This window comes from Anomaloglossus baeobatrachus, chromosome 4 (assembly GCF_048569485.1).
Source record: "Anomaloglossus baeobatrachus isolate aAnoBae1 chromosome 4, aAnoBae1.hap1, whole genome shotgun sequence".
Lineage (NCBI taxonomy): Eukaryota > Metazoa > Chordata > Amphibia > Anura > Aromobatidae > Anomaloglossus > Anomaloglossus baeobatrachus.
The window spans coordinates 58,995,462-59,022,443 of record NC_134356.1 but is presented as its reverse complement, the minus strand read 5'-3'; the positions used below and the strand labels follow the sequence as shown (position 1 = coordinate 59,022,443).

At 48.8% G+C, this 26,982-nt stretch overlaps 1 protein-coding gene across 1 annotated transcript in view; it reads left to right on the top strand.

The window, feature by feature from the left end:
• The window catches only part of RNF213 (ring finger protein 213), a 486,493-nt gene that overhangs the window by 58,710 nt on the left and 400,801 nt on the right, over nt 1-26,982 (top strand). Inside the window, exons 3-4 of the mRNA XM_075344370.1 lie at nt 782-948; nt 9,180-10,355. Of these exons, the coding sequence (XP_075200485.1) occupies nt 782-948; nt 9,180-10,355 (1,343 nt within the window). The remainder of the gene's footprint in view (nt 1-781; nt 949-9,179; nt 10,356-26,982) is intronic.

Below are 26,982 nucleotides of genomic sequence, written 5' to 3'. Positions count from 1 at the left end.
TAGGTACGTATGTGTGTTTGTGTGTCAGTGTGCTCTCCGTGTGACATCCGCATAGCACATGGACAGCATGAACCTCTATACTCACCTGTCCCCGGCTCAGCGGTCTCTGGCGCAGCTCTTGCTTCTGGGTCCATGCTGAGTCCAGTGAATATTCATGGGCATAATGAGAGGGACCCAAAAGCAAGTGACAGCAGCACCAAAAACAGCTGGAGACAGGTGAGTATAGAAAGTAAATTTATTTCAAAGACGTGTGTGTTTTCTCCGGTACGTGTCACACTGATGTCACATAGATCAGTGCAGCCGGAGGAAAATGGACATGTCGTCGTGTGGAGCACACAGACATGCGTGTCCTCCACTTGTACACACGGTCCTTGTGAAAATACAGATTTGTGCACAGATCCATTGATTTTAATGTGTCTACGTATGTCCGTGTCTTCTTTACGTGTGAAAACAGACATCACACGTACCGAAAACACGGACGTGTGAAAGAGGCCTAAGTGTAAGGAGACTTGTAGGCCATGGGAAATTAACTATGCAAATTGCCTTTTAGAGATGAAGTGGACTTGAACTCTACTGCCACCTATTGATCATAGGATTGCTACTTCAGAGAGTTCAAACCGTCTTCCTCTCTTATGAGGCAATTTGCATCTTTCTTTTTTCTTTTATGATGCTTTTATATTTATGTATCTTATTTGCAGTCATTTGTATATTTGTGTTGTAGTAATATCTAGCTTATCACATATCTAATATGTGTTGTAACATAATACAAATCTCTCTACAGAGGATATACACCAGTATGTAACCTCTCGAGCTGAGAATGACTTGGAGCCTGGGAAAGAACTGGTTTCGGATGAAAGTGCAATCACTTCCCATAGCCAGGCAGCAAAAATACCTGATGATGAGCCTCGGTCACTGGGAGACACTGGTCCACCAAACAAGAAAAGGAAGGTACGTGACTTCACTGATAGGTATAGTGAATAAGACTTTCTTTTTCGCTCCTAATTGGGAGACCCAGACAATTGGGTGTATAGCTATTGCCTCCGGAGGCCACACAAAGTATTACACTTAAAAGTGTAAGGCCCCTCCCCTTCTGGCTATACACCCCCAGTGGGATCACTGGCTCACCAGTTTTGTGCTTTGTGCGAAGGAGGCAACACATCCACGCATAGCTCCACTGTTTAGTCAGCAGCAGCTGCTGACTATGTCGGATGGAAGAAAAGAGGGCCCATACAGGGCTCCCAGCATGCTCCCTTCTCACCCCACTTCATGTCGGAGGTGTTTGTTAAGGTTGAGGTACCCATTGCGGGTACGGAGGCTGGAGCCCACATGCTGCTTCCTTCCCCATCCCTTTTTACAGGGCTCTGGGTGAAGTGGGACTCTATCGGTCTCCAGGCACTGAGACCGTGCTCCATCCACAGCCCCTGGTATCTGCTGGACATGGAGCGGAGTATCTTCAGGGACATGGCCCTGCTACATGGAGGTACTCTGTGTCCCTGTGGGGACCGCGCAGACACACGGCAGCACTGCTGGGTGTGTTAGTGCGCCAGGGACAGCGGCGCTGTCCGCACTAGTGCCATCGCACACCACAGCGTTGCTGGGTGTGTTAGTGTATTGGGTGACTACCGCGCTAACCGCCGCTGCCATTTTTATTTAAGGCGCCGCTGGGATTTGTGGTGCGCCGGGGACTTCCGCGCCGGCCAGCACTGATATGCCGGCCGCGCTTATTAACTCGAGTCCCCGGCTTCTGGGCCTAGTCTCCCTTCGTTACCGCCCACAGGCCTGACAGTCAGGGTAGGGGCGTGACGCTGCATAGCACAGCAGCGCTGAGAGCTGGAGTATGTTTTGCATACTCCACCCCTCTCACTGTGTGCACTGTGAAACCGGATTCCCGCACTTTCTCAGGCACGCCCACGGCTTCCTTCTCTACACAGGACGCCGGCAGCCATTAGTGTCAGTTTCTGTACGATACAGAGACAAGTGTGGAAGACCCTGGCATTCTGATAGTCACACAATCGCTGCAACAGGCGTTAAGCAGCACCTGTGGTGCTAACCCCACTAGTGCAGAAGTGCACTTATAGATATGCTTGTACTATATACATTGCACTGTTTGGTCGCACGTTGTATATACCCTCCTGGATTGTGCGGAGGAGTTATCAGCATATTCTCTGTGTAAAACAAAGGTGCAGAACCACATGTTTTTCTATGCAGCCGGTACAGCATGTACGGCTATACGGCCGGCAGGTTACATAGACCCCCATTGTATCCAACTCAGCCGGAGTCTCTGCTAATGGCCAGAGGATGAGGACGGTGTCTGCAGTATTTACTGACAGATTTTCTGAGACTATGGCTATGATACTAGAAGCCTAGCAGTCCGGACATGTCTCTCACAACATGGGCACTGTTGAATCATTGATCCATGGCCCCCCTCAGTGTGAACAACTAACAGCTCCGGGAATGTCACACGCATCCCAGAGTCACGGCTCTGCACAGACGTCAGTCCCAGACAGCCTAAGCGGGCTCACTATGAGCGGCCCTCGGTTTCATCAGGGTCCTAGCAGAAGGACTCTCTGTGTAATGAGGCGGAAGTAGCGGCTCAGGATTCTGATCCTGAGACCGCTCTCAATCTGGATACACCTAATGGTGACGCCATAGTGAATAATCTTATAGCGTCCATCAATAGAATGTTGGTTATTTCTCACCCAGCTCCTCCAGTGGAGGAGTCAGCTTCACGTATTTTTCTGGACCACTCTGCCTTCAGAGAGGCAGTCCAGGAACACCACACTTATCCAGATATGCGCTTCTCCAAACGGCTTAGGATACACGTTATCCCTGCCCCCTGACGTGGTCAAGGACTGGACCCAGTGTCCCAAGCGGCATCCTCCAATCTCCAGGCTTGTGGCTAGATCCATAGTTGCAGTGGGAGATGGAGCTGCACTTAAAGATGCCACTGACAGACAGATGGATCTCTGGTCTAAATCCATCTATGAGACTGTCGGCGCACCGTTGGCTCCAGCATTCTCACCCTTGGGGCACTCCAAGCTATTTCAGCTTGTCTTACACAGATTGACACGGTTACACGTACATCTGTGCCGCAGGTGGCATCCTTAACCTCTCAAATGTCTGCATTTGTTTCTTACGCGATTCAGGTTGCCCTAGACTCTGCGAACCGTACGGCAGTAGCCTCCGCTGCTCCGTGTTTTTAAGCAGAGCCTGGTCTGCTCGTTAAGTGAATGGAAGGCAGATTCTGCTTCCAAAAAAGGGTGCTTAACCAGTTGCCTTTTTCTGCTGACCGACTGTTTGGTGAGCGTTTGGATGTAACCATTAAACAGTCCAGGGGTAAGGATTCATCCTTTCCTCAGCCCGGACACAACAAACCCCAACAGAGCAGGAGGCAGTCGGGGTTTCGGTCTTTTCGAGGCTCGGGCAGGTCCCATTTTTCCTCGTCCAATGTGGACTCAAAAGGATCAGAGGAGCTCAGATTCTTGGCGGGCTCAGTCACGCCCAAAAAAGAGACAGTCTGAAAACCCGCTTCCAAGGCGGCTTCCTCATGACTTGCGGCCTCCTCTCTCCGCATCCTCGGTCGGTAGCAGGCTCTCCCGCCTTGGCGATATTTAGCTGCCATAGGTCAATGACCGTTGGGTGTGAGACATTCTGTCTCACGGGTACAGGATAGAGCTCACTTCTCGTCCTCCAACTCGATTCTTCAGAACTTCTCCACCTCCCGGCCGAGCCGCTGCTCTTCTGCAAACAGGGTGCACTCTATAGGCAGAAAGAGTGATGACCCCCGTTCCTCTTCAGGAACAAGGTCACGGTTTTTACCCCTAATTATTTGCGGTGCCTATAAGAACGGGCCGTTCCGTCCCGTTCTGGATCTAAAACTGCTCAGCAAGCTCGTGGACACCAGGCGGTTCCGGATGGAATCCCTCCGCCATGTCATCGCCTCAATGTCCCAAGGAGATTTCCTAGCATCATTAGGCATCAAGGATGCTTATCCACACGTGCCGATTGATCCAGAGCACTAGCGTTTCTACGCTTCGTTATAGGAGACGAACACCTTCTGTTCGTAGCTCTACCTTCCGGCTAGCGACAGTCCCACTGGTCTTCGCCAAGGTCAGGGCAGCAGTAGTCACAGTCCTGCACTCTCAGGGTCACTCTGTGATCCCATATTTAGACGATCTACTTGTCAAGGCACTCTCTTAGGAAACATGCCGACACTGCCCGAACGTTGCGCTGGAGACTCTCTAGAGTTTTGGGTGGATCATCAACTTTTTAAAGTCAGATCCGACCCCGACCCTATCGCTAACATATCTAGGCATGGAGTTTCATACTCTCTCAGCGATAGTGAAGCTTCCGCTAGACAAACAGCATTCACTACGGGCTGCAATCTCTTCTTTAAGAACCAGTCGCACACATTGAGACGCCTCATGCACTTCCTACGTAAGATGGTAGCAATGGAGGCAGTTCTTTTCGCGCAGTTTCATCTGCGTCCACTACAATGTGACATTCTCCGCCAATGGGACGGGGAGTCGACCTCCCTCAACAGAGTCGTCTTTCTTTCTCAGGCGGCCAAGGAATCTCTACGGTGGTGGCTTCTTCCCACCTCATGGTCAAAAAGAAGGTCCTTCCTATCCCCATCCTGGGCGATAGTTACGACAGACGCGAGTCTATCAGGGTGGGGAGCAGTTTTTCTCCACCACAGCGCTCAGGGTACGTGGACTCAGCAAGAGTCCACCCTTCAGATCAATGTTCTTGAACACAGAGCAGTGTATCTTGCCCTACAAACCTTCCAACAGCAGCTGGAAAGCAAGCAAATCCGACTTCAGTCGGACAACTCCACAGCGGTGGCATACATCAACCACCAAGGAAGAACGCGCAACCGGCAAGCCTTCCAGGAAGTCCGGCAGGTTCTGATGTGGGTGGAAGACACGGCATCCACCATATCCACAGTTCACATCCCAGGCGTGGAAAACTAGGAAGCTGACTTCCTAAGTCGCCGGGGTGTGGCCGAAAGGGTATGGTCTCTTCACCCGGACGGGTTTCAGGAGATCTGGCGCCGCTGACAGAGGCCGGACGTCGATCTAATGGCGTCACGGCACAACAACAATGTGCCAGCTTCATGGCACGGTTTCACAATCATCGAGCTCTGGCGGCAGACGCCTTAGTTCAGCATTGGTCGCAGTTCCAGCTACCTTATGTGCCACCTCTGGCATTGTTGCCCAGAGTGCTGCGCTAGATCAGGACCGACTGCGGCCGCGCCATCCTCGTCGCTACAGATTGGCCGAGGATGTTGTGGTTCCCGGTTCTGTGGTGCCTCACGGTAGGCTAACCGGGGGCACTACCAGACCAATCAGACTGGCTGTCTCAAGGGCCATTCTTCCATTTGAATTCTACGGCCCTCAACCTGATGGTGTGGCATTGAGTCCTGGAACCTAGTGTCGTCAGGATTACCTCAGGACGTGGTTGCCACCATGAGACAGGCTAGCATACCAACGTCCGCCAAGATTGACCACAGGACGTGGAAGATATTCTTATCTCGGTGCTCGGCGCAGGGTGTTTCTCCCTGGCCGGTTGCATCGTCTATGTTTCCTTCCTTCCTGCAATCTAGGTTGGAAAAAGGGTTGTCGCTCAGTTCCCTTTAGGGACAAGTCTCAGCGCTATCTGTATTTTTTCAGAAACGACTTCCTCAGGTACGCACGTTCCTACGGGGAGTTTGTCTTCTCAGCACTCCGTACAAGCGGCCGTTAGAGCCCTGGGATCTGAACAAGGTTCTAATTGCTCTCCAGATGCCGCCTTTCGAGCCTTTGAAAGAGGTCTCCCTTCCCGCTTTTCTCGGGAAGTGGCCTTCTAGTAACGGTCTCGTCTCTTAGGAGAGTTTCCGAGCTAGCAACGCTCTCATACAAATCTCCCTTCCTGGTCCTTCACCAGGACAGGGTAGTTCTGCGTCCGATTCCTGAATTTCTCCCTAAGGTGGTATCCCACTTTCATATCAATCAGGATATCACCTCACCTTCTTTGTGTCCTCGTCCAGTCCATCAATTTCAGAAGGATTTGCATCTGTTGGTTCTGGTGAGAGCACTCAGGTTCTACTTCCCGCATGGCGCTCCTGCGCCACCCGGATGCACTCTTTGTCCTTGTCGCTGGTCGGCGTAAACAGTCGCAAGCTTCTGAATCCACCCTGGCTCGGGGGATCGAGGAACCAATTCTTGAAACCTACAGTTCTACTGGGCTTCTGGTTCTCTCAAGGCTGAAGGCCCATTCTACCAGAGCCGTGGGTGCATCCTGGGCATTACGGCACCAGGCTACGGCTCAGCAGGTGTGTCAGGCACCTACCTGATTGAGTCTGCATACTTTTACCAAGCATTTTCAGGTGCATACCTACGCTTCGGCAGACGCCAGCCTAGGTAGATAAGTCCTTCAGGCGGCGATTGCCCACCTGTAGGAAAGGGCTGTTTGACGGCCCTATCACGAGGTATTCTTTTACCCACCCAGGGACTGCTTTTGGACGTCCCAATTGTCTGGGTCTCCCAATTAGGAGCGAAAAAGAAGGGAATTTTGTTTACTTACCGTAAATTCCTTTTCTTCTAGCTCCAATTGGGAGACCCAGCACCCGCCCTGTTTTCTCGGGGTTTTTCTGTTTTTTCGGGTACACATGTTGTTCATGTGGTATGGTTCAGTTCTCCGATGTTTCCTCGGATTGAATTGGTCTTTAAACCAGTTATTGGCTTTCCTCCTTCTTGCTTTGGCACTAAAACTGGTGAGCCAGTGATCCCACTGGGGGTGTATAGCCAGAAGGGGAGGGGCCTTACACTTTTAAGTGTAATACTTTGTGTGGCCTCCGGAGGCAATAGCTATACACCCAATTGTCTGGGTCTCCCAATTGGAGCTAGAAGAAAAGGAATTTACGGTAAGTAAACAAAATTCCCTTCTTTTACTCTTTGATAAAGGGAACCTGTCTGGTGCAATATGCACCCAGAACCATGAGCAGTTCTGGGTGCATATTACTAATCCCTGCCCAACCGTCCCTGAATCTAGTAGCATACATAGATAAACCTTTAGAAAAACTATTTGTAAAGATCTTTTATGATATGCTAATGAGCGCTGGGACTAGTCGTAAGGGCGTTGGTGTTTCCTAACTAGTCCACCCTCTTAGCATGGTAGCACGCCCACATGGCATACTAACTGTCTATTCAATGCCTATTGCCCAGCGTCATCAGCATAAACGCACCTATCTGCGTCCGTTGTCACAGTTTCAGACGCCGGGTTTAGGGTCAGTGCGCATGATCAGAAGTCTCAGCACTTCCAGTCATTCACACTATGAAGCTGGTTGTACGCCTCCCGGCTTCAGGGAGGTCTAGTGTGCATGACCGGAAGTGTCGGGACTTCTGGTCATGTGCACTGACACTAAACCCGGCATCTGAAGCGGTGACAATGGACACAGGTACACACGTCTATCCTGATAACGCTGGGCAATGAACACCATGTTGGCACGCCCCTAAGAAGGCGGACTAGTTTGGGGAAATAACGCCATTGCGACTTGTCCCTGTGCTCATTAGCATATCATAAAGGATCTTTTGAAACACTTTTTCTGAAGATCTCTTTATGTATTCTACTAATTACAGGGACAGTTAGGCAGCGATTAGAGAGATGTGCACATAACTGCTCTTGGTTCTGGGTGCATATTGAACCTGACAGGTTCAAGTTGAAGGGAATCTGTCATCAAGATTTTGCTATGTAATCTGACAGCAGCATGAGCTAAGGACAGAGACCCAGCGATTTGTCACTTAGTTTACTGGGTGAAGCAGTTATGACAATCAGTTTTCTCTGCTGCAGATCCAGCAGAGCTCAGATATTGAGCTGTGTATAACCCTATCCACACCACAGCTTCCTGTGTACAGTGTGTGCTGACAGAGAGCTGCTAATTAGTGCTGGGAGGTTGAACTAGGTAGAACGAGGCCAGTTGTCCTCTAGTGATAATCTCATTATGCATAGACATACACGGTCATTATCTATCTAAATTGTAGACCTAGGAAATTTAGGGTCTAAAGTATTAAAATAGTGGTTTATGCAATTTGATGAGTTTGGAAACTCCTTAAGTTGCTTTTTTTGTTTGTGGAAATTAAGCCAGTTTTTTGGTGCATAGCGAAGTAGATCAGCCCCAGTTTTTTTTTGTCCATTTGAGATCTATCAAACCAAGGACATTGTTGAATTGCTAGCTTTTAACCTCTTAACTCACCTTGATAGATAGATATACATGTCTTGGAGCAAGTCAGGGTGTGTGGAGTGATCACAGCAGCCGAGCCTGCTTCACACAATGCAGATGCCGGCTGTGTTATGTAACTGGCATCTGCCTCTTAACAGCAGTGATCAGTGCAAGCACCAATCACTACTGTTAACTGTCTAAATTATGCTGTCAATCACTGACCGTGTCCCTTTAGCCCTGCAATCCTATTTAGGTATCTATTCTGCATGTTCATTGGCTTTGTTCAATGTGATCATGGGATGCCGATGGGTTACCATGGATTAAGGGTATTGCTTAATTTGCTTATCTCTGCAATTTTGGTTTTCTTGTGAATCTCAGCCTTAGGAGATTTTTTTTCTATATTCTGCAAGACTGAAAAAAGGACTGAGAAAACAAAAAAGTAATTTAAAACAAAAAAAATAAAATATAAATAAAAAATAACTTAAAATGTCAAATTGCCCACTGCCCAGCCCCCCCCACACTTTATCCACAATTAAAAATAAAGAAATTTTAAAAATATATATGCAAATTAGGTATTGCCTTTGTAAAAGCCAAATTTAACGAAACAAAATTGTTAAACCCAGACAGTAAATGAAACTTGAAGATAGTAAGGTAAATTCTAAAGACCAGAATTTGTCGATCAACGCGAGCTTTCAACCGTTTTACAGCTTTTATCGCTAATTTATCTATGATTCTTTCCTTGGTTCACACTAATATATGTTTTTGCAGCATTGAAAAGCAATGGGACATAATAGATGTTAAGTAGTAAATTTGGGGAATGATGAAGACGCAATCTTCACATTGTTTTGTAGTTTTAATATAAAATAGAGCAGACAGCCTGCCAAGAACCTAAAGTAAGATATAGGAATTTTAAGAATCAAATGTATATCTTGTGTTTCTTCAACCATGTTGAAATGTGCTATAATTTTATATTGTACAGAAAAGGAACAGGAAAAAGAAGAAAAAAGGAGACTCCAGTGGATTTGCGTCTCTTCCCCCCACATTGGACGGAAGCAGAGATATTGATAGTACAAGTGATGAAGAAGGTGAATCTAGGAGCCTTGAGGTGTGCGCAGGTAACAACTCGGTCACATCAACTGTACAGGAAAATTCAAAGATGAAGGATTCTAACCAAACAACCAAAGAAATGCAAGAAGTAATGGAAACCACAGAAAAGGAACACAAGGGAGATAATTTAGAGACTAAAGAGGGAAAGGAAGAGTACAGTGGGAAGGAAATGACTGATAAAGTGGCAGAAGGTAGTGAAAACCAAGTAACATCAGATAATTCAGTTACATTAGGAAAACTAGAACAACCAGATGAGAAGCAAAGCACATCAGAGTCTGAAAATGTGACAGTGAGCCCTGCGATGGTGACAAATGTAAGAACCACAGGCAATAAAGACTGTGAAAAGAGGGACAAGGTCAGTGATCAGGTCAGTTTAGAGAAGTCTAAAGATCAAACTACTGGTCCTGATAAAAAAGGAAATAAGACTGCTAGCATCGAGGGCTCTGAAAATAAGGACAATGTCAGTGATCCGGTCCATATAGAGAAGTCCAAAGATGTAACAACTGGTTCTGGTAAAATCGGAAATAAGACTGCTAGCATCGAGGCCTCTGAAAATAAGGACAAAGATGGGTTGATGGAGAGAGTTTTACAAACTGAACCAAATTTGACCGATGGCGCGGATATTTCTCAATGGAAAAGTAGTGCAGATCAACAAAATATGGATACAGCCACGGAAATAAAGGGAGAAAATAATAATTCTAACATAATGTTAGTTGCACCCCAAGAAGCTGATAAACAAAATGAGAAAGAGATAGAGACGCCTGACACCAGTGCCAATGATAATGATGGCCCAAGTGAAAATACTTCTAAAAATGCTTCAAGAAAAAACAAAAAAGACAAAGCAGGAAAGGAGTCCAAAAATGATAGTGATAGTAAAAGAGATGTAAGTGATCCAAACACAAATGCCCCAAGTAAGAAGGACAGTGATGATCAGAAAAATGAGAACACTAAAAAAGACTCTAAAAATAGCAAAATGCAAGAAGAAAAAAACAAAAAAGGGGAAACTAAAGCACAGAAAAAACAAGAAACTAAAAACCTGGCTTCTGAGGTAGGTGCATATTCATGATATGAGATTGTTAGTTATGTTTGCTGTATTCTTGCATGACCGTATATCCTGTAATTCTATGATTACTTTGTACTGAGGTGCCCACCCAAGAGCTGTACCACAGCAGAAATGCAGCCCTCCTCCCCACACACACACGATTTCCCAGATATGGGTCTCTTACAAATATAACCCTGCCTCAAATTGGAGATGATCAACATTTACTGCAACACTAATAATACCAAGAATACTGCTGTACCAGATTAAATATTATCATCACACTAATACCACCACATAGTGATGGAATAATGTCACCATACTGATCATTGCCAAACATGACTATCAAGAACATTATTGCCACCATACATTGTGCATGTAATGGTAATATCACTGCTACACAAGTTCACTTCAGATCATATGTGTACAAGACAGATATATTCTGTGAGTCTCCAGTGATATTCTCGCTGGTCGCAGTATTTTTTTTTTTAATTTTTCCATTCTGCACAGACCACAATAACCTCTTTTTCCATCCATGTCTTGTCTCTGAAGAATGTGACACGCAGACATGTTTTTTGTTTATCACTTTTCCATGACCCTCTTCACAGTCTCTACCTCTACACAAATCATATAGTGCGACAACCCGTGTCCTAGGAGGTAATAATGCCCCCTTTGTGCCTCTTCCTAGTAAAAATGCCCCCTTTGTGCCTATTTATAGTAAAAAAAGCCATGTGCCTCATTAGTTTTACAGCATCATATATTAAAGGGAACCTGTCATCAGAAATTTTGCTTTAAACCTAAAAGTTTCCCCTCTGCAGCTCCCGGCTGCATTCTAGCAGGTTCCTGTACTTTGTGGCCCCTTTCAAACCAAATTAAATACTTTATAAACTTGTACCTTTTGCTATGTAAATTTTGTAAATCATCCATGGGGGCGGGCTCTCTGCTGACCGTTGCTGTTCCTCCAGAAGATTTACGCCGCCCCCCCAACGCTGAATTTCATATCTCAGGACGCCGCCCGTGGTCCCGCACATGCGCTGTGCGACTGTAGCGGGACTGTACACTGTGTGCACGTGTGACCGCTGCGCAGGCACGGGGTTATGGGCGGCGCTGTGAGTGTCATCAGCAAGTGCCGCCTATAACCTCGTGACCGCACTTTCGCCTCTTCCTCCAGCGTTCTGCGCAAGCGCTTGCTGGCCAGATGACCCGACGTCACTTCTTTCCCATCTTGCCCTGCTGGAGGAGGTGACGTCGGGTCATTTGGCCGGTGAGTGCTTGCGCAGAACGCTGGAGGCAGTGGGGGAAAGCGCGTCCACGAGATTTTGGGCGGCACTTGCGATGCAATCACAGCGCTGCCCATAATCTCGTGCTTGTGACACATGTCACCAGCGATCCTGGCGTGGGCGGCACCTCAGGCGCAGTGGGCGGCGTCCTGATGGATGAAATGGAGCGTGGGGGGACGGCGTCAATGTGCTGGAGGAACAGCAACGGTCAGCAGAGAGCCCGCCCCCATGGACGATTTACAAAATTTACATAGCAAAAGGTACAAGTTTATAAAGTATTTAATTTGGTTTAAAAGGGGCCACAAAAAGTACAGGAACCTGCTAGAATGCAGCCCAGGAGCTACAGAGGGGGAAACTTTTAGGTTTACAGCTAAATTTCTGATGACAGGTTCCCTTTAATGATCTCTATTATGTGCCTCATAATAATAATGCCCCTCTATAATAGTAAATACCCCTCTATTAATGTCGCTCTGTTCCCCTTTTATTAAAGTAAATCACTCCATTGTTCCTCCTTATGACTGACACTGCCCCCCAATTGTGCCTTCTCTTTAACCCCTGACGTCATCAGTCATGTCCCTTCCTTTGATGCTACATAAGCAAGGATGGTTGACCTTAGGGAGATCAACATCCAACACCGCGGAGACACCATCACATGTTTCTCAACGCAGTGATTCTAGCCATTTTCTTAGTCCACACTGATGAGGGGCAAATACCCCCAAACAGCTGTCTGTGGATGGATACCATGTTTGGCATAGGTGGTCTCCTTGACTGGAGACTGCCCTTCCCGTGGTTGTTCCTTCCCGGTGAAAGACCTGGCTAGTTTCCTGCCAGCGTTGAGAAACATAGGAAGAAGAGAATGGCACTTCCTATATATGCGTCTAGGAGATATTGGGGTGCACTTCAGGTTTCAAAGCCAAACAGTGAGAAGTATACAAGGCACTCCCAAGATGATTTGAAGAAATATTTATTTATATTTATATATATAAATATTTCTTCAAATCATCTTGAGAGTGCCTTGTATACTTCTCAGCGTTGAGAAACATGTGATGGTGTCTCCGCAGGCTTTCTTGTTTTGAACCTTCCTTTGATGCTGGCTCAAACGCTGAACCCGCATCTTTCCCCGCAGTTGACGGCTGATTCCTTTCTCGCCTTTTCATTGGGGGACACAGACAGTGGGTAGTATGGTGTCTCCAGGGGAGGCGTGACACTAGATTGAAAAAGTGTTAGCTCCTTCTCCCACAGCATATACCCTAGCTAGGCAGGAAACTAGCTCAGTTTTTTTCTAGTGTCAGCAGGGAGCCTGACATGTTTGGCCTGAGCTCCAGGCCAGCTTATTGCTTTTTATTTTTTTATTTATTTTATATTTTGTTCCTATTTATGATTATGGGGCAATACCAGGGTGCCTTACCACCCTCGTTCCCCCCGCATACGGGCAGAGGAAACGTGCACAAGCCGTCAGTCTTCCCTCACGCCCAAGTGGTCGGGTCTGCGTACCCCTCCAGGCTCCCTGGAAGCACCTCACACCAAGGTAGCTCCAGAGGGCTAAGCAGAGCCGAGGACCTGCTTCAGCCTTGAGCCGAAGATGCGTCCCTGAGATCCCCGCATCCATCACCGACGCGGCTTCAGACGAAGTCAGGAGCAGGTAGGGAGACGACGAGTCATCTGTCCCCTGTATCCAAACCGCCGCCTGGAAAGGCGCCGGTGGGCCAATGCAGGCTGTGATCCCGGGGAGCATCATTAATTTAGCCCCCGGCTTCGGCCTGCATTCTAGCAATGCCCCCTCTCACTGCTCTGGAATCCGCTGCCTCACTCAGGAGCAGCTCCTTTCCGATTGGCCGTCACACTTAGTCCCAGCCCTGAGACCAATCAGCCTCCGGGGGCCGTCTCTCTCCTCCATGCTGCCAGGAACACTGGACACCATTTTCCACGTGGGGAGCAGACTCGGGTGAGATCGCCTCCTTGGCTCTGCACTTCTGCAGCACTATATACCGCTCTGCTCAGCGGTATATCGCTGTCTCTCTAGCGGTGTGCACCTGCTGGCTAGCGGTGTATATCAGCTACTAGCGGTATATACTGGCTCTGCCTGTAAGTATATGCCGACTGTTTGACAGTATATGCCATTTTGCTATTGGTATATACCGGCTCTGCATAGCAGTCACTTTATAATACTGCTAGTGGCTCCTCACCCATAGTAACAGTGGCATAGCCCTATATAGGGCTGTAGGACTCTGTTGCTGACATGTGTAACCGCAAGGGTAATAAAGCTTCCCAGGCGTCCTCTACGGACCTGTACTATGCTTGTGCCACCTGTGGATGCTCGTTTTCTAATGGCCGAAGCTATCCACTATGCCGGGTCTGCGATGCCCCTACTACCGTGTCACAACAGACCCCGTTGCCGGACCAGGAGGCCGTGCAAGTTTTGGATTCTGCCCCGGCCACCGGCCAGGCAGCACTGATGACTTTATTCCTGTATGGGCTCTTCTAATGTCTAATAGGATAGATGACCTTGTCACTCAGATATCCCAAACCTCAGGCAGCCTTCCCCCGGCTCAGCTCCCTCAGAGGAGGCCGCCTGCTTCGTCTGGTCCTTCTTCCCCAGAACGTAAAAAGGCTGCTTCAAAGAGGCGCCATTGCGACCTCTATGCCTCTTCTGACTCGGACGATGGTCAGTCTGACCCAGGTTCTGTGACTTTTAGTAGTCACGATTTCCAAGACTCTGACTCTGATTCGGATGTCCCTTCCGAGTCTAGGCATATAGAAGACACACTAATTTCGGCTGTCAATCACTCCTTGTCGATTTCAGATCAGCCTCCGGACCCGACTTCTCAGTTGGCAATCAAGCGGGCCAAGAAGCCTCCTAAGTCCTTTGCCCAGGATCCGTTTTTCTTTTTCGCTCCTAATTGGGAGACCCAGACAATTGGGTGTATAGCTACTGCCTCCGGAGGCCGCACAAAGTACTACACTTAAAAGTGTAAGGCCCCTCCCCTTCTGGCTATACACCCCCCCGTGGGAGCACGGGTCCTTCAGTTTTTTGCTTTGTGCGAAGGAGGTCAGACACGCACGCATAGCTCCACTGTTTAGTCAGCAGCAGCTGCTGACTATGTCGGATGGAAGAAAAGAGGACCCATACAAGGGTCCCCAGCATGCTCCCTTCTCACCCCACTTTCTGTCGGTGGTGCTTGTTAAGGTTGAGGTACCCATTGCGGGTACGGAGGCTGGAGCCCACATGCTGATTCCTTCCCCATCCCCATTAGGGCTCTGGGCGAAGTGGGATTTTACCGGTCTCCAGGCACAGAGACCGTGCTCCATCCGCAGCCCCTGGAGAAGCCGCTGGATTTGGAGCTGAGTATCGTCAGGGACATGGCCCTGCTCCGTCAAGGTACTCTGTGTCCCCGTGCATACGCGCGCACACCGCAGCATTGCTGGGTGTGTTAGTGCGCCGGGGACATCAGCGCTGCTGCGCTTGTGCCATTTCCTCACTTCAGCTTAGCTGAGTGGGTAGACTCGGGGAGAACGGTCGCGCCGGCCGCTGGGACTGCGACGCGGCTGGGACTTGTGGTGCGCCGGGGACTTCCGCGCTGGCCGTGCATATATCACGGCCGCGCTTATTACTACAGTCCCCGGCTTTTGCGGCCTAGTTCGTTCGTTCCCGCCTCCGCACCTGCCAGTCAGGAGGAGGGCGGAACGCTGTACAGAGCATCAGCGCTGAGGGCTGGAGTCTTTTTTACATACTCCAGCCCTCACACCAGGCACAGTAGGACGCAGTTTCCCGCTCTTTGTTTGTGGCACGCCCACGGTCCGCCCCTCTTCACAGAACGCCGGCAGCCATTCCTGCCTGCACGCTGAGCTGCAGAGGGGAGACGGGGAGACCAAGACACTGGATTCTACGGCCTCATACCCGCTGTTCAGCGGGCGGTAAGCAGCCCTCAAGGGCTCACCCCCACTTGTGCCGTTTGTATACTGAGTATTTTGTGTTTGCAAATACTTTGTACTGTACGGTCGCTGGTGATTCTCGGCTATATACCCTCCTAGATTACAAGGAGGCAACAGCATGTCGTCCGCTAAACGCAAGGGTGCCAAGGCACAGACATTATATGCTGCCTGTACCGCATTTGCGGCTGCTCTACCGGCAGGTTCCACTGACCCCCATTGTGTGCAGTGCTCGGCCCCTGTGCAACTTGCACAGCCGGGGCCTCTGCTGGACGTGACCCAGGGTGTACCACCTGTGAATGCTGTCCAGGTGACAGGAACGGAGTTTGCAGCTTTTGCTGACAGATTGTCTATGACCATGTCAAAGATTCTTGAAACATTGCAGTCTAGACCAGTAACTCAGACCATGGACACTGTGGCATCATTGCTCCCTGGTCCCCCTCAGCTGGCACACTTCCAAGCTCCGGGGGTGTCACATGCACCCCAGGGTGACGATTCTGACTCGGACAACAGTCCCAGACAACCTAAGCGGGCTCGTTATGAGGGGCCCTCAACTTCATCTCATTGGTCAGGAAAAAGACAGCAGGAAGAACCGTTACCAAGACGGCTTCCTCATGACTCTCAGCCTCCTCTCTCCGCATCCTCGGTCGGTGGCAGGCTCTCCCGCTTTGGCGGCATTTGGCTGTCACAGGTCAAAGACCGTTGGGTGAGGGACATTCTGTCTCACGGGTACAGGATAGAGTTCAGCTCTCGTCCTCCAACTCGTTTCTTCAGAACTTCCCCACCGCCCGACCGAGCCGATGCTCTGCTGCAGGCGGTGGCCGCTCTAAAGGCGGAAGGAGTGGTGACTTCCGTTCCTCTTCAGGAACAAGGTCACGGTTTTTACTCCAATCTGTTTGTGGTGCCAAAGAAGGACGGGTCCTTTCGGCCCGTCCTGGATCTAAAATTGCTCAACAAACGCGTAAAAACCAGGAGGTTCCGGATGGAATCTCTCCGCTCCGTCATAGCCTCAATGTCTCAAGGAGATTTCTTAGCATCAATAGACATCAAGGATGCTTATCTTCACGTGCCGATTGCGCCAGAGCATCAGCGTTTTCTACGCTTCGTTCTAGAAAGCGAACACCTGCGGTTCGTAGCGTTACCTTTCGGGCTGGCAACAGCCCCTCGGGTCTTCACCAAGGTCATGGCAGCAGTAGTAGCTGTCCTGCACTCGCAGGGTCACTCCGTGATCCCGTATTTGGACGATCTACTTATAAAGGCACCCTCTCAAGAGGCATGCCAACACAGTCTGAACGTGGCACTGAAGACTCTCCAGAGTTTCGGGTGGATTATCAACTTTTCAAAGTCAAATCTAACCCCGACCCAATCACTAACATATCTTGGCATGGAGTTTCATACTCTCTCAGCGATAGTGAAGCTTCCACTGGACAAGCAGTGCTCTCTGCAGACAGGGGTGCAATCTCTCCTGCTGAACCAGTCCCACTCATTGAGGCGCCTCATGCATTTCCTAGGGAAGATGGTGGCAGCAATGGAAGCAGTCCCTTTCGCGCAGTTTCATCTGCGCCCTCTACAATGGGACATTCTCCGCCAATGGGACGGGAAGTCGACGTCACTCGACAGGGATGTCTCCCTCTCTCAGGCAACCAAGGACTCTCTCCGATGGTGGCTTCTTCCCACCTCATTGTCAAAAGGAAAGTCGTTCCTACCCCCATCCTGGGCGGTGGTCATGACAGATGCGAGCCTATCAGGGTGGGGAGCAGTGTTTCTTCACCACAGGGCTCAGGGTACGTGGACTCAGAGAGAGTCCACCCTTCAGATCAATGTTCTGGAAATCAGAGCAGTCTATCTTGCTCTGCGAGCCTTCCAACAGTGGCTGGAGGGCAAGCAGATCCGGATTCAGTCGGACAATTCCACAGCGGTGGCGTACATCAACCACCAAGGGGGAACACGCAGTCGACAAGCCTTTCAAGAAGTCCGGCGGATTCTGACGTGGGTGGAAAACACAGCATCCACCATATCCGCAGTTCACATCCCAGGCGTGGAAAACTGGGAAGCAGACTTTCTCAGTCGCCAGGGCATGGACGCAGGGGAATGGTCCCTTCACCCAGACGTGTTTCAGGAGATCTGTCGCCGCTGGGGGATGCCGGACGTCGACCTGATGGCGTCACGGCACAACAACAAGGTCCCGGTTTTCATGGCACGGTCTCACGATCACCGAGCTCTGGCGGCAGACGCCTTAGTTCAGGATTGGTCGCAGTTCCGACTACCTTATGTGTTCCCACCTCTGGCATTATTGCCCAGAGTGATCCGCAAAATCAGGTCCGACTGCCGTTGCGCCATTCTCGTCGCTCCAGACTGGCCAAGGAGGTCGTGGTACCCGGATCTGTGGCATCTCACGGTAGGACAACCGTGGGCGCTACCAGGCCGTCCAGACTTGCTGTCTCAAGGGCCGTTTTTCCATCTGAATTCTGCGGCCCTGAACCTGACTGTGTGGCCATTGAGTCCTGGGTCCTAGGGACCTCAGGTTTATCTCATGATGTTGTTGCCACCATGAGACAGGCTAGGAAACCATCCTCCGCCAAGATCTACCACAGAAAAAAAATTGAAAAAAATCCAGCACTCAAAGCATTCAACTGAAATTGTTTTATATTTTATTCATTGATCTGTGTAATTATTAAAGACGTTTCGGTCATCCGACCTTCATCAGTTTACACTACAATAAAAAGATACATAAAAGATTTTTAAGTATACAGAAATAATGGCATTATACAATCATGGTAACAAGAAAAGGCAGAAATATTCACCACATTGTAATGCATGAATCATGAACTATGATATACAAAAAAATGTCAACAAAAAGACAAAAGTGAAGAATCTGTCAGTTGAGCCGCTTCACTAGCAGATATAATGTCCACCTAAAGATATAATTGAAATACAGATAAAATGTAGCATAATAGAACCATTATACAACAAAAGGGGAACCAAACAGGAAACCCAAAAATGTATCCAAAAATGTGTATCTTGCTAATATAGAAGGACAAAGAGCCTAAGCACCAGCACTGAAACACTATTCTACTCTAATAAAACAGACAATACACAGAAATACCAAGCAATGGACACTCACCAGAAAGGGTTCTGTAGAAATGTATGAAAAAGCTGGACCAGAGGAAAAAGCTGCCCGTCCGGGTCTGCAGTCAATGTAATCTGACAGTCCAATGTCCAGATTTAAATAGACCGCTCAATTAGCTCATTAACAAGTTCCAGAGCGTCACTTCCGGTCACTTCTTCTTTTATTTGACCTTTTAGGTAATTTGTCTTCAAATAATGTTACCCATAGAGTCTCTTATTCATTAAACTATTTTGGGCTTAATTACCCTTATTTCATGGTTATTGCATAAGGGGACATTGCCAGTCAGCGCAATTTTAACGCTTGCCAATCATCTGGTTTACATATTGCCAACCAGGATCGTCACTTCCGGTTTGCGGACCGGAAGTGACGTTCTGCGGTGAGGAGTGGCTGTCTGTGTATGTCTACAGTTGCCAACCATCAGGATTTACACATTGCCAGCCGGTGACGTCACTTCCGGTTTTCGGACCGGAAGTGACGCTCCGTGACGTCACTTCCTGTTTTCGGACCGGAAGTGACGCTCCGTGACGTCACTTCCGGTCTCCGGACCGGAAGTGACGCTCTGGAACTTGTTAATGAGCTAATTGAGCGGTCTATTTAAATCTGGACATTGGACTGTCAGATTACATTGACTGCAGACCCGGACGGGCAGCTTTTTCCTCTGGTCCAGCTTTTTCATACATTTCTACAGAACCCTTTCTGGTGAGTGTCCATTGCTTGGTATTTCTGTGTATTGTCTGTTTTATTAGAGTAGAATAGTGTTTCAGTGCTGGTGCTTAGGCTCTTTGTCCTTCTATATTAGCAAGATACACATTTTTGGATACATTTTTGGGTTTCCTGTTTGGTTCCCCTTTTGTTGTATAATGGTTCTATTATGCTACATTTTATCTGTATTTCAATTATATCTTTAGGTGGACATTATATCTGCTAGTGAAGCGGCTCAACTGACAGATTCTTCACTTTTGTCTTTTTGTTGACATTTTTTTGTATATCATAGTTCATGATTCATGCATTACAATGTGGTGAATATTTCTGCCTTTTCTTGTTACCATGATTGTATAATGCCATTATTTCTGTATACTTAAAAATCTTTTATGTATCTTTTTATTGTAGTGTAAACTGATGAAGGTCGGATGACCGAAACGTCTTTAATAATTACACAGATCAATGAATAAAATATAAAACAATTTCAGTTGAATGCTTTGAGTGCTGGATTTTTTTCAATTTTTTGATCTGGGGTGGGACCCTATCCAAGCACCAGCGATTATAGAAGGAGTGCCACATTTCTATATTTTCTATAAGATCTACCACAGAACGTGGAAGATATTCTTATCTTGGTGCTCTGCTCAGGGAGTTTCTCCCTGGCCATTTGCATTGCCTATTTTTCTTTCCTTCCTGCAGTCTGGGTTGGAAAAAGGTTTGTCGCTTAGCTCCCTTAAAGGACAAGTTTCTGCGCTATCCGTATTCTTTCAGAAGCGCCTGGCGCGACTTCCTAAGGTACGCACGTTCCTGCAAGGGGTTTGTCATATCATTCCCCCTTACAAGCGGCCATTGGAACCCTGGGATCTGAACAAGGTTCTGATTGCTCTCCAGAAGCCACCTTTCGAGCCTATGAAGGAGATTTCCTTTTCTCGGCTTTCACAGAAAGTGGCTTTTCTGGTGGCGGTCACGTCTCTTCGGAGAGTGTCAGAGCTGGCGGCGTTATCTTGCAAATCGCCCTTCCTGGTGTTTCACCAGGACAAGGTGGTACTGCGTCCAATTCCAGAGTTTCTTCCCAAGGTGGTATCTTCCTTTCATCTCAATCAGGATATCACTTTACCATCTTTGTGTCCGCATCCAGTTCACCAATTTGAAAAGGGTTTACATCTGTTGGACCTGGTGAGAGCACTCAGGATCTACATTTCCCGCACGGCGTCTCTGCGCCGTTCGGATGCACTCTTTATCCTGGTCGCTGGTCAGCATAAAGGGTCGCAAGCTTCCAAATCCACCCTTGCGCGGTGGATCAAGGAACCAATTCTACACGCCTACCGTTCTGCTGGGCTTCCGACTCCTTCTGGACTGAAGGCCCATTCTACCAGAGCCGTGGGTGCGTCCTGGGCATTACGGCATCAGGCTACGGCTCAGCAGGTGTGCCAGGCGGCTACCTGGTCGAGTCTGCACACTTTCACCAAGCATTATCAGGTGCATACCTACGCTTCGGCGGATGCCAGCCTAGGTAGACAAGTCCTGCAGGCGGCGGTGGCCCACCTGTAAGGAAGGGCTGCCTGACAGCCCGATCGCGAGGTATTATTTTACCCACCCAGGGACTGCTTTTGGACGTCCCAATTGTCTGGGTCTCCCAATTAGGAGCGAAAAAGAAGAAGGGAATTTTGTTTACTTACCGTAAATTCCTTTTCTTCTAGCTCCAATTGGGAGACCCAGCACCCGCCCTGTGTTTCTGAGGGTATTTGTTTTTCGGGTGCACATGTTGTTCATGTTAATAACTTACGTTCTCCGATATTGTTTATCGGATTGAATTTGTTTTTGAAACAGTTATTGGCTTTCCTCCTTCTTGCTTTTGCACTAAAACTGAAGGACCCGTGCTCCCACGGGGGGGTGTATAGCCAGAAGGGGAGGGGCCTTACACTTTTAAGTGTAGTACTTTGTGCGGCCTCCGGAGGCAGTAGCTATACACCCAATTGTCTGGGTCTCCCAATTGGAGCTAGAAGAAAAGGAATTTACGGTAAGTAAACAAAATTCCCTTCTTTCGTCAAATCATATCTAAACTGTGGGATCACCCTGATAGGTTTAATAAAAAACCTTTCACTTCATTCGCTTATCCCTTTCCATCTGAAATGGTTAAGACCTGGTCAGTACCCCCCGTTGTGGACCCGCCGGTATCCAGGCTAGCTAATCACACGGTTATGTCTGTTTCAGACAGCGCGTCTCTCAAGGACTCGTCCGACCGCGCAGTTGATGCGGCGGTCAAGTCTATTTTCCAGGCTTCAGGCTCCTCTCTTCGCCCCCTGTTTGCCTTGACATGGGTCGTGAGAGCTATGGGTGTGTGGAGTAAGAACCTACGCAGGATGCTTCACTCTTGTAATATTCCTCCGGAGGCTTTTGAGATCCTTGATTTGATCTCCCTAGCCTCTAATTATTTTCTTCACGGCTCCCTAGATGCAGCTAGTTTGTCAGCCCTAACAGCAGCCAATGCTGTTTTTGCCCACAGAGTCCTGTGGCTAAAGATATGGAACGCGGACAGTGCCTCCAAGAAATCCCTGTCCACACTCCCCTTCCAGGGCCTTCGTCTGTTTGGAGAATCCTTGGACAAACTCATATCTGAGACGACTGGTGGTAAAAGTACCATTCTACCACAAAAGCGGCCTGTATCCAGGAATTTTAAAAAAATCTCCTTGGCGCAGGCATCCCTTTCGGCCTGCCCCCCAAAAACTATCAGCCCAAGGATCGTCCCAACGCTCAGATCGAGGATCTGGTCCCTCAAGGGGCTCCTCCTGGCGTTCCCACTCCAAGCAACCTAAAACCAAAGGACCCCGCCCTGTACAGGCCCCCTCCAGTATGACGCCAGGTTTCCCTCAGATCCGACTCCTGTTGGAGGGCGGCTTCTGCTTTTTCGGGATATCTGGCTAGACCACACTCACGATGCTTGGGTTCGAGAAATCGTCACCTTAGGTTACAAGATCGATTTCCATTCCCTGCCGGCCAACAGGTTTCTGCGTTCTCGTCTTCCAAAGTCCAAAACGCAAAGCCAGGCCTTATTTCAGGCCATAGCCTCTTTACAGAAAGCAAATGTTATCATTCCAGTGCCCCTGGAACAGCGCGGCAAAAGTTTCTCTTCAAACCTTTTTGTCGTTCCCAAAAAAGATGGCTCTGTCCGCCCTATCTTGGACCTCAAAAGGCTGAACAGATTCGTACGGATTCGGACCTTCCGAATGGAATCATTGAGAGCAGTGCTAGCTGCCATGGAACCGGGAGAATTCCTAGCTTCCATAGACGTTCAAGATGCTTATTTACACATGCTCATATGTGTATCTCATCAACGGTTCCTTCGTTTTGCCATAGGACACCGTCATTTCCAATTCAGGGCCCTCCCCTTTGGGCTGGCCTCTGCACCTCGGGTCTTCACAAAGGTCATGGCGGCCGTCATGTCCATTTTACACCCCAGAGGCGTCCTGGTCGTTCCCTATTGGACGACCTTCTTGTCCAAGGGAGCTCTCTTCTTGTTTGCTCAGAAAGCGTTCAGATTTGCCTAGACACGCTGTCAAGGCTAGGGTGGCTTATCAACTTCAACAAGTCTTCCCTCATTCCTCATCAGCGCATCACCTTTTTAGGTATGCTGATAGACACGGCTCAGTTCTGGGTTTTTCTTCCAGAAGACAAGAGGTCTTCCCTGATCCGGGCTGCCCAATCCCTTCGCTCTCGCCGTTACACATCCCTTCGGAATGGAATGAGAGTGTTAGGCAAGATGGTGGCAGTCATGGAAGCCGTGTCCTTTGCCCAATTCCATCTGCGCCTTCTACAGCTGGATCTTCTATCCTCCTGGGACAAGAATCCAGCTTCTCTAGACCGCTCAGTCCGCCTATCTCGAACTGCGCTCAGCTCCCTCGTCTGGTGGACTCAAGACTCATCCCTATCTCAAGGGAAGTCCTTCCGCCCTGTCAACTGGCAAGTAGTCACGACGGATGCCAGCCTGACAGGCTGGGGGGCGGTGTTTCTCCACCACACTGTTCACGGACGCTGGTCTCCTTCCAAGCGCTCCCTGCATATCAATGTTCTAGAGATCAGAGCCGTATTTTTGGCCCTTCAGAACTTTCAGCCCTTACTATTAGGCCTCCCTGTTCGGATCCAGTCAGACAATGCCACGGCTGTGGCTTACATCAACCGTCAGTGAGGAACTCGCAGCAAGGCAGCGATGAAAGAAGTATCCAGGATCCTTCTTTGGGCAGAGAAGCACATCCCCATTATTTCAGCTGTCCATATTCCAGGGGTAGACAACTGGGCCGCAGACTTCCTCAGCAGGCAAGGTCTAGCGGCGGGGGAATGGTCTCTCAACAACAGAGTGATCTGATGGAACACTTCTCGTTGGGGACTCCCAGATGTGGACCTCATGGCGTCTCGGATGATTGCCAAAATACATCCCTTCATATTCCGGTCGAGAGACCCACTAGCGATTGGCTCCGACGCTCTAGTCTTTCCGTGGGCTCAGTTTCGCCTACCCTACATCTTCCCTCCGTTTCCTCTCATTCCGAGAGTAATCAAGAAAATCAAAGCTGAGGGAATCCTGGTGATCCTCGTGGCCCCGCATTGGCCCAGGAGAGCCTGGTACCCAGAGCTTCTCCAACTTCTCGGCGACACTCCCTGGCGTCTTCCCGACCGCCCGGATCTTCTGTCGCAAGGTCCAATATTCCACCAGAATACAGCACAGCTGCATTTGACGGCGTGGCGCTTGAATCCTTGATTCTAGCCAAGGCAGGTCTTTCTTCTAAGGTAGTTCATACCATGCTTAATGCTCGGAAGCCCTCCTCCGCCCATTATCTTAGACCTGGAAGGCCTATCTTTCCTGGTGTGACCGTCCTAATCGGTCGCCCCTTGCCTTTTCAATCATTAATGTTCTTGCCTTTCTGCAAGACGGTCTGGACTCGGGACTGGCTCTCAGTACCCTTAAGGGACAAGTTTCTGCCTTGTCAATATTTTTCCAGAAGCAGCTGGCTTCTCGTCCTCAGATCCGTACCTTTCTTCAAGGGGTAGCGCATTTGGTCCCTCCTTATCGCCACCCCTTAGATCCCTGGGATCTGAATCTGGTTCTCGGACCTCTTCAGCTTCCTCCCTTCGAACCTCTGAGAGAAATCTCTCTTCAACGACTGTCTTGGAAGGTTGCCTTTTTAGTCGCCATCACCTCTATCAGGCTAGTGTCCGAACTTGCGGCCCTTTCCTGTCGTTCACCTTACCTGATATTCCATCATAAGGTGGTCCTTCGGCCTTCCCCTGCCTTTCTTCCGAAGGTCGTATCTTCTTTCCACTTAAACGAGGACATTGTGTTGCCGTCGTTCTGCCCGACTCCGGTCCACTCCTTTTGAGAAAGCCCTTCACACTCTAGATCTTGTCAGGGCTCTGCGGATCTACATCTCCAGAACAGCGCCGTTGTGCAAGTCCGATGCCCTCTTTGTCCTCTTATAAGGACACAAAAAGGGCAACGAGGCTTCTAAATCCACGATTTCTCGATGGATCAGGACTGCTATCTGTGAGGCTTACAAAGCACGAGGTTTTGTTTCTCCTCAATCTGTGCGGGCCCACTCTACGCGAGCAGTGGGTGCTTCCTGGGCTATCCGCCATCAGGCTTCGGCGGCCCAACTCTGCAAGGCCGCTACCTGGTCCAGTGTGCACACGTTTACTAAATTCTACAGAGTGCATACGCATGCCTCCACGGATGCTGCTCTTGGAAGACAAGTCCTTCAGGCAGCAGTGGCCCATTTATAAGTGGCCACTGCTCGGTTTGTTGACAGTGTTTGATATGTGTTCACTGCAGTTGCAGTTGTTAGTCAGCTCTTGGTCTGATGTTATACACTGTTAATAGTTCAGTTCCCACCCAGGGACTGCTTTGGGACGTCCCACTGTCTGTGTCCCCCAATGAAAAGGCGAGAAAGGAAATTACATTTTTGTGTACTCACCGTAAAATGTCTTTCTTGGAGACTTTCATTGGGGGACACAGCTCCCACCCTGGTGTTTTCGTTGTTCTCCTACTGCTTTTACACCAAACTGAGCTAGTTTCCTGCCTAGCTAGGGTATATGCTGTGGGAGGAGGAGCTAACACTTTTTTAATCTAGTGTCCCCCAATGAAAGGCTCCAAGAAAGACATTTTCCGGTGAGTACACAAAAATGTCATTTTAATCAGCCATCAAGTACCTTGGAGATTAAATGTCAGTTAAATACCGCTGTCAGCATTTATCACGTGCAGACAGGAAGCGGCCATCGTCGTGATCGTGTGGCGCCGATGGGTTATGGCAGCCAAGAGTCAGCTCCGCTGATGACCCCTGTGTTCGTCATCACAATCCCCCTGTTAGTGCCAGCCAATCCGTGGTTGACTTTCATACAAGACCATAATTTCTGCTATACAAAGCGGTGCTGATGCCCTGCTTAGAATAGCATAAGCGATCGGATGTTCACAACTTAAAGTCTCCAAATGGAACTATTAACCCCTTCAGCCCCCAGCCTGTTTTCACCCTAATGACCCGGCCATTTTTTGCAATTTTGACCAGTGTCATTTTATGAGGTTATAACTCTGGAACGCTTTAACAGATCCTGGTTATTCTGACATTTTTTCATGACCTATTGTACTTCATGACAATGGTAAATTTAGGTCAATATGTTTTGCGTTTATTTGTGAAAATTTCGGAAATTTGGTGTAAATTTTCAAAATTTCGCAATTTTTAAAATTTGAAATTTTATGCCCATAAATCTGAGAGATGTGTCACACAAAATAGTTACAAAATAACATTTCCCACATGTCTGCTTTACACCAGCGCAATTTTCGAAACAACATTTTTTTTTCGTTAGTGTGAGGTAAATCCGGAGATATGACGATATCTCATGATATTCAAGTCATGTCCGTAAGCCCTCTCCTGGTGTCACCCCCCCCTTTTCCTTCACACAACTCCTTCAATCAGAAAAGTTACCACAGGGATAAATGGTTTGTTTAGCAGATAGGTGTCAGAGGAACTGGTCTGTGTTCCACTCACCCAGCAGAAGGCCATCTCCTCTCATATGGAGATTAGTGTCCTCTCAGGCCTTAACAACAGAGAGAGGAAGACCCCCTGTGAGCTGTGTCCACTCATCAAAGAAAGTGGACAGTGACCTGGCAAAACCAAAAGGAAGCTAGTCACCGCAGGAGAGCATACTGCTGGCTCCGTAATATCATACACAGTTATGATATTACCGTGCGTCTCAGCCATACACCCCCTACATCGTTAGAATCGGGACTTCGAGCCGAATCTGTGCATATCCTCGAAGTCTATGTGGCACCCTGGGGCGGCGAGATATAGAGAACTACTAGTAGGAGTCTGGTAAATGAGTCGTGCTTGGACTCAAAATGCAGAGGGGACCCGGGCGGATCTGAAGGCACCAGAACCATCCCGATCGGACCTCCCAGTCCGGAGTTGCGGGTAATAGCCCCTTCTGGGATATTACTCTGACTCAATGCAGGGGGAGTGGCAGTGCTTCCCTGTGAGGTCATTAAGGTAGGAGGGGACCTGGATTTGCCCAGGTTGATAACCCCAACTCGGCCATTTTCCAGTGTTCTTTCGCC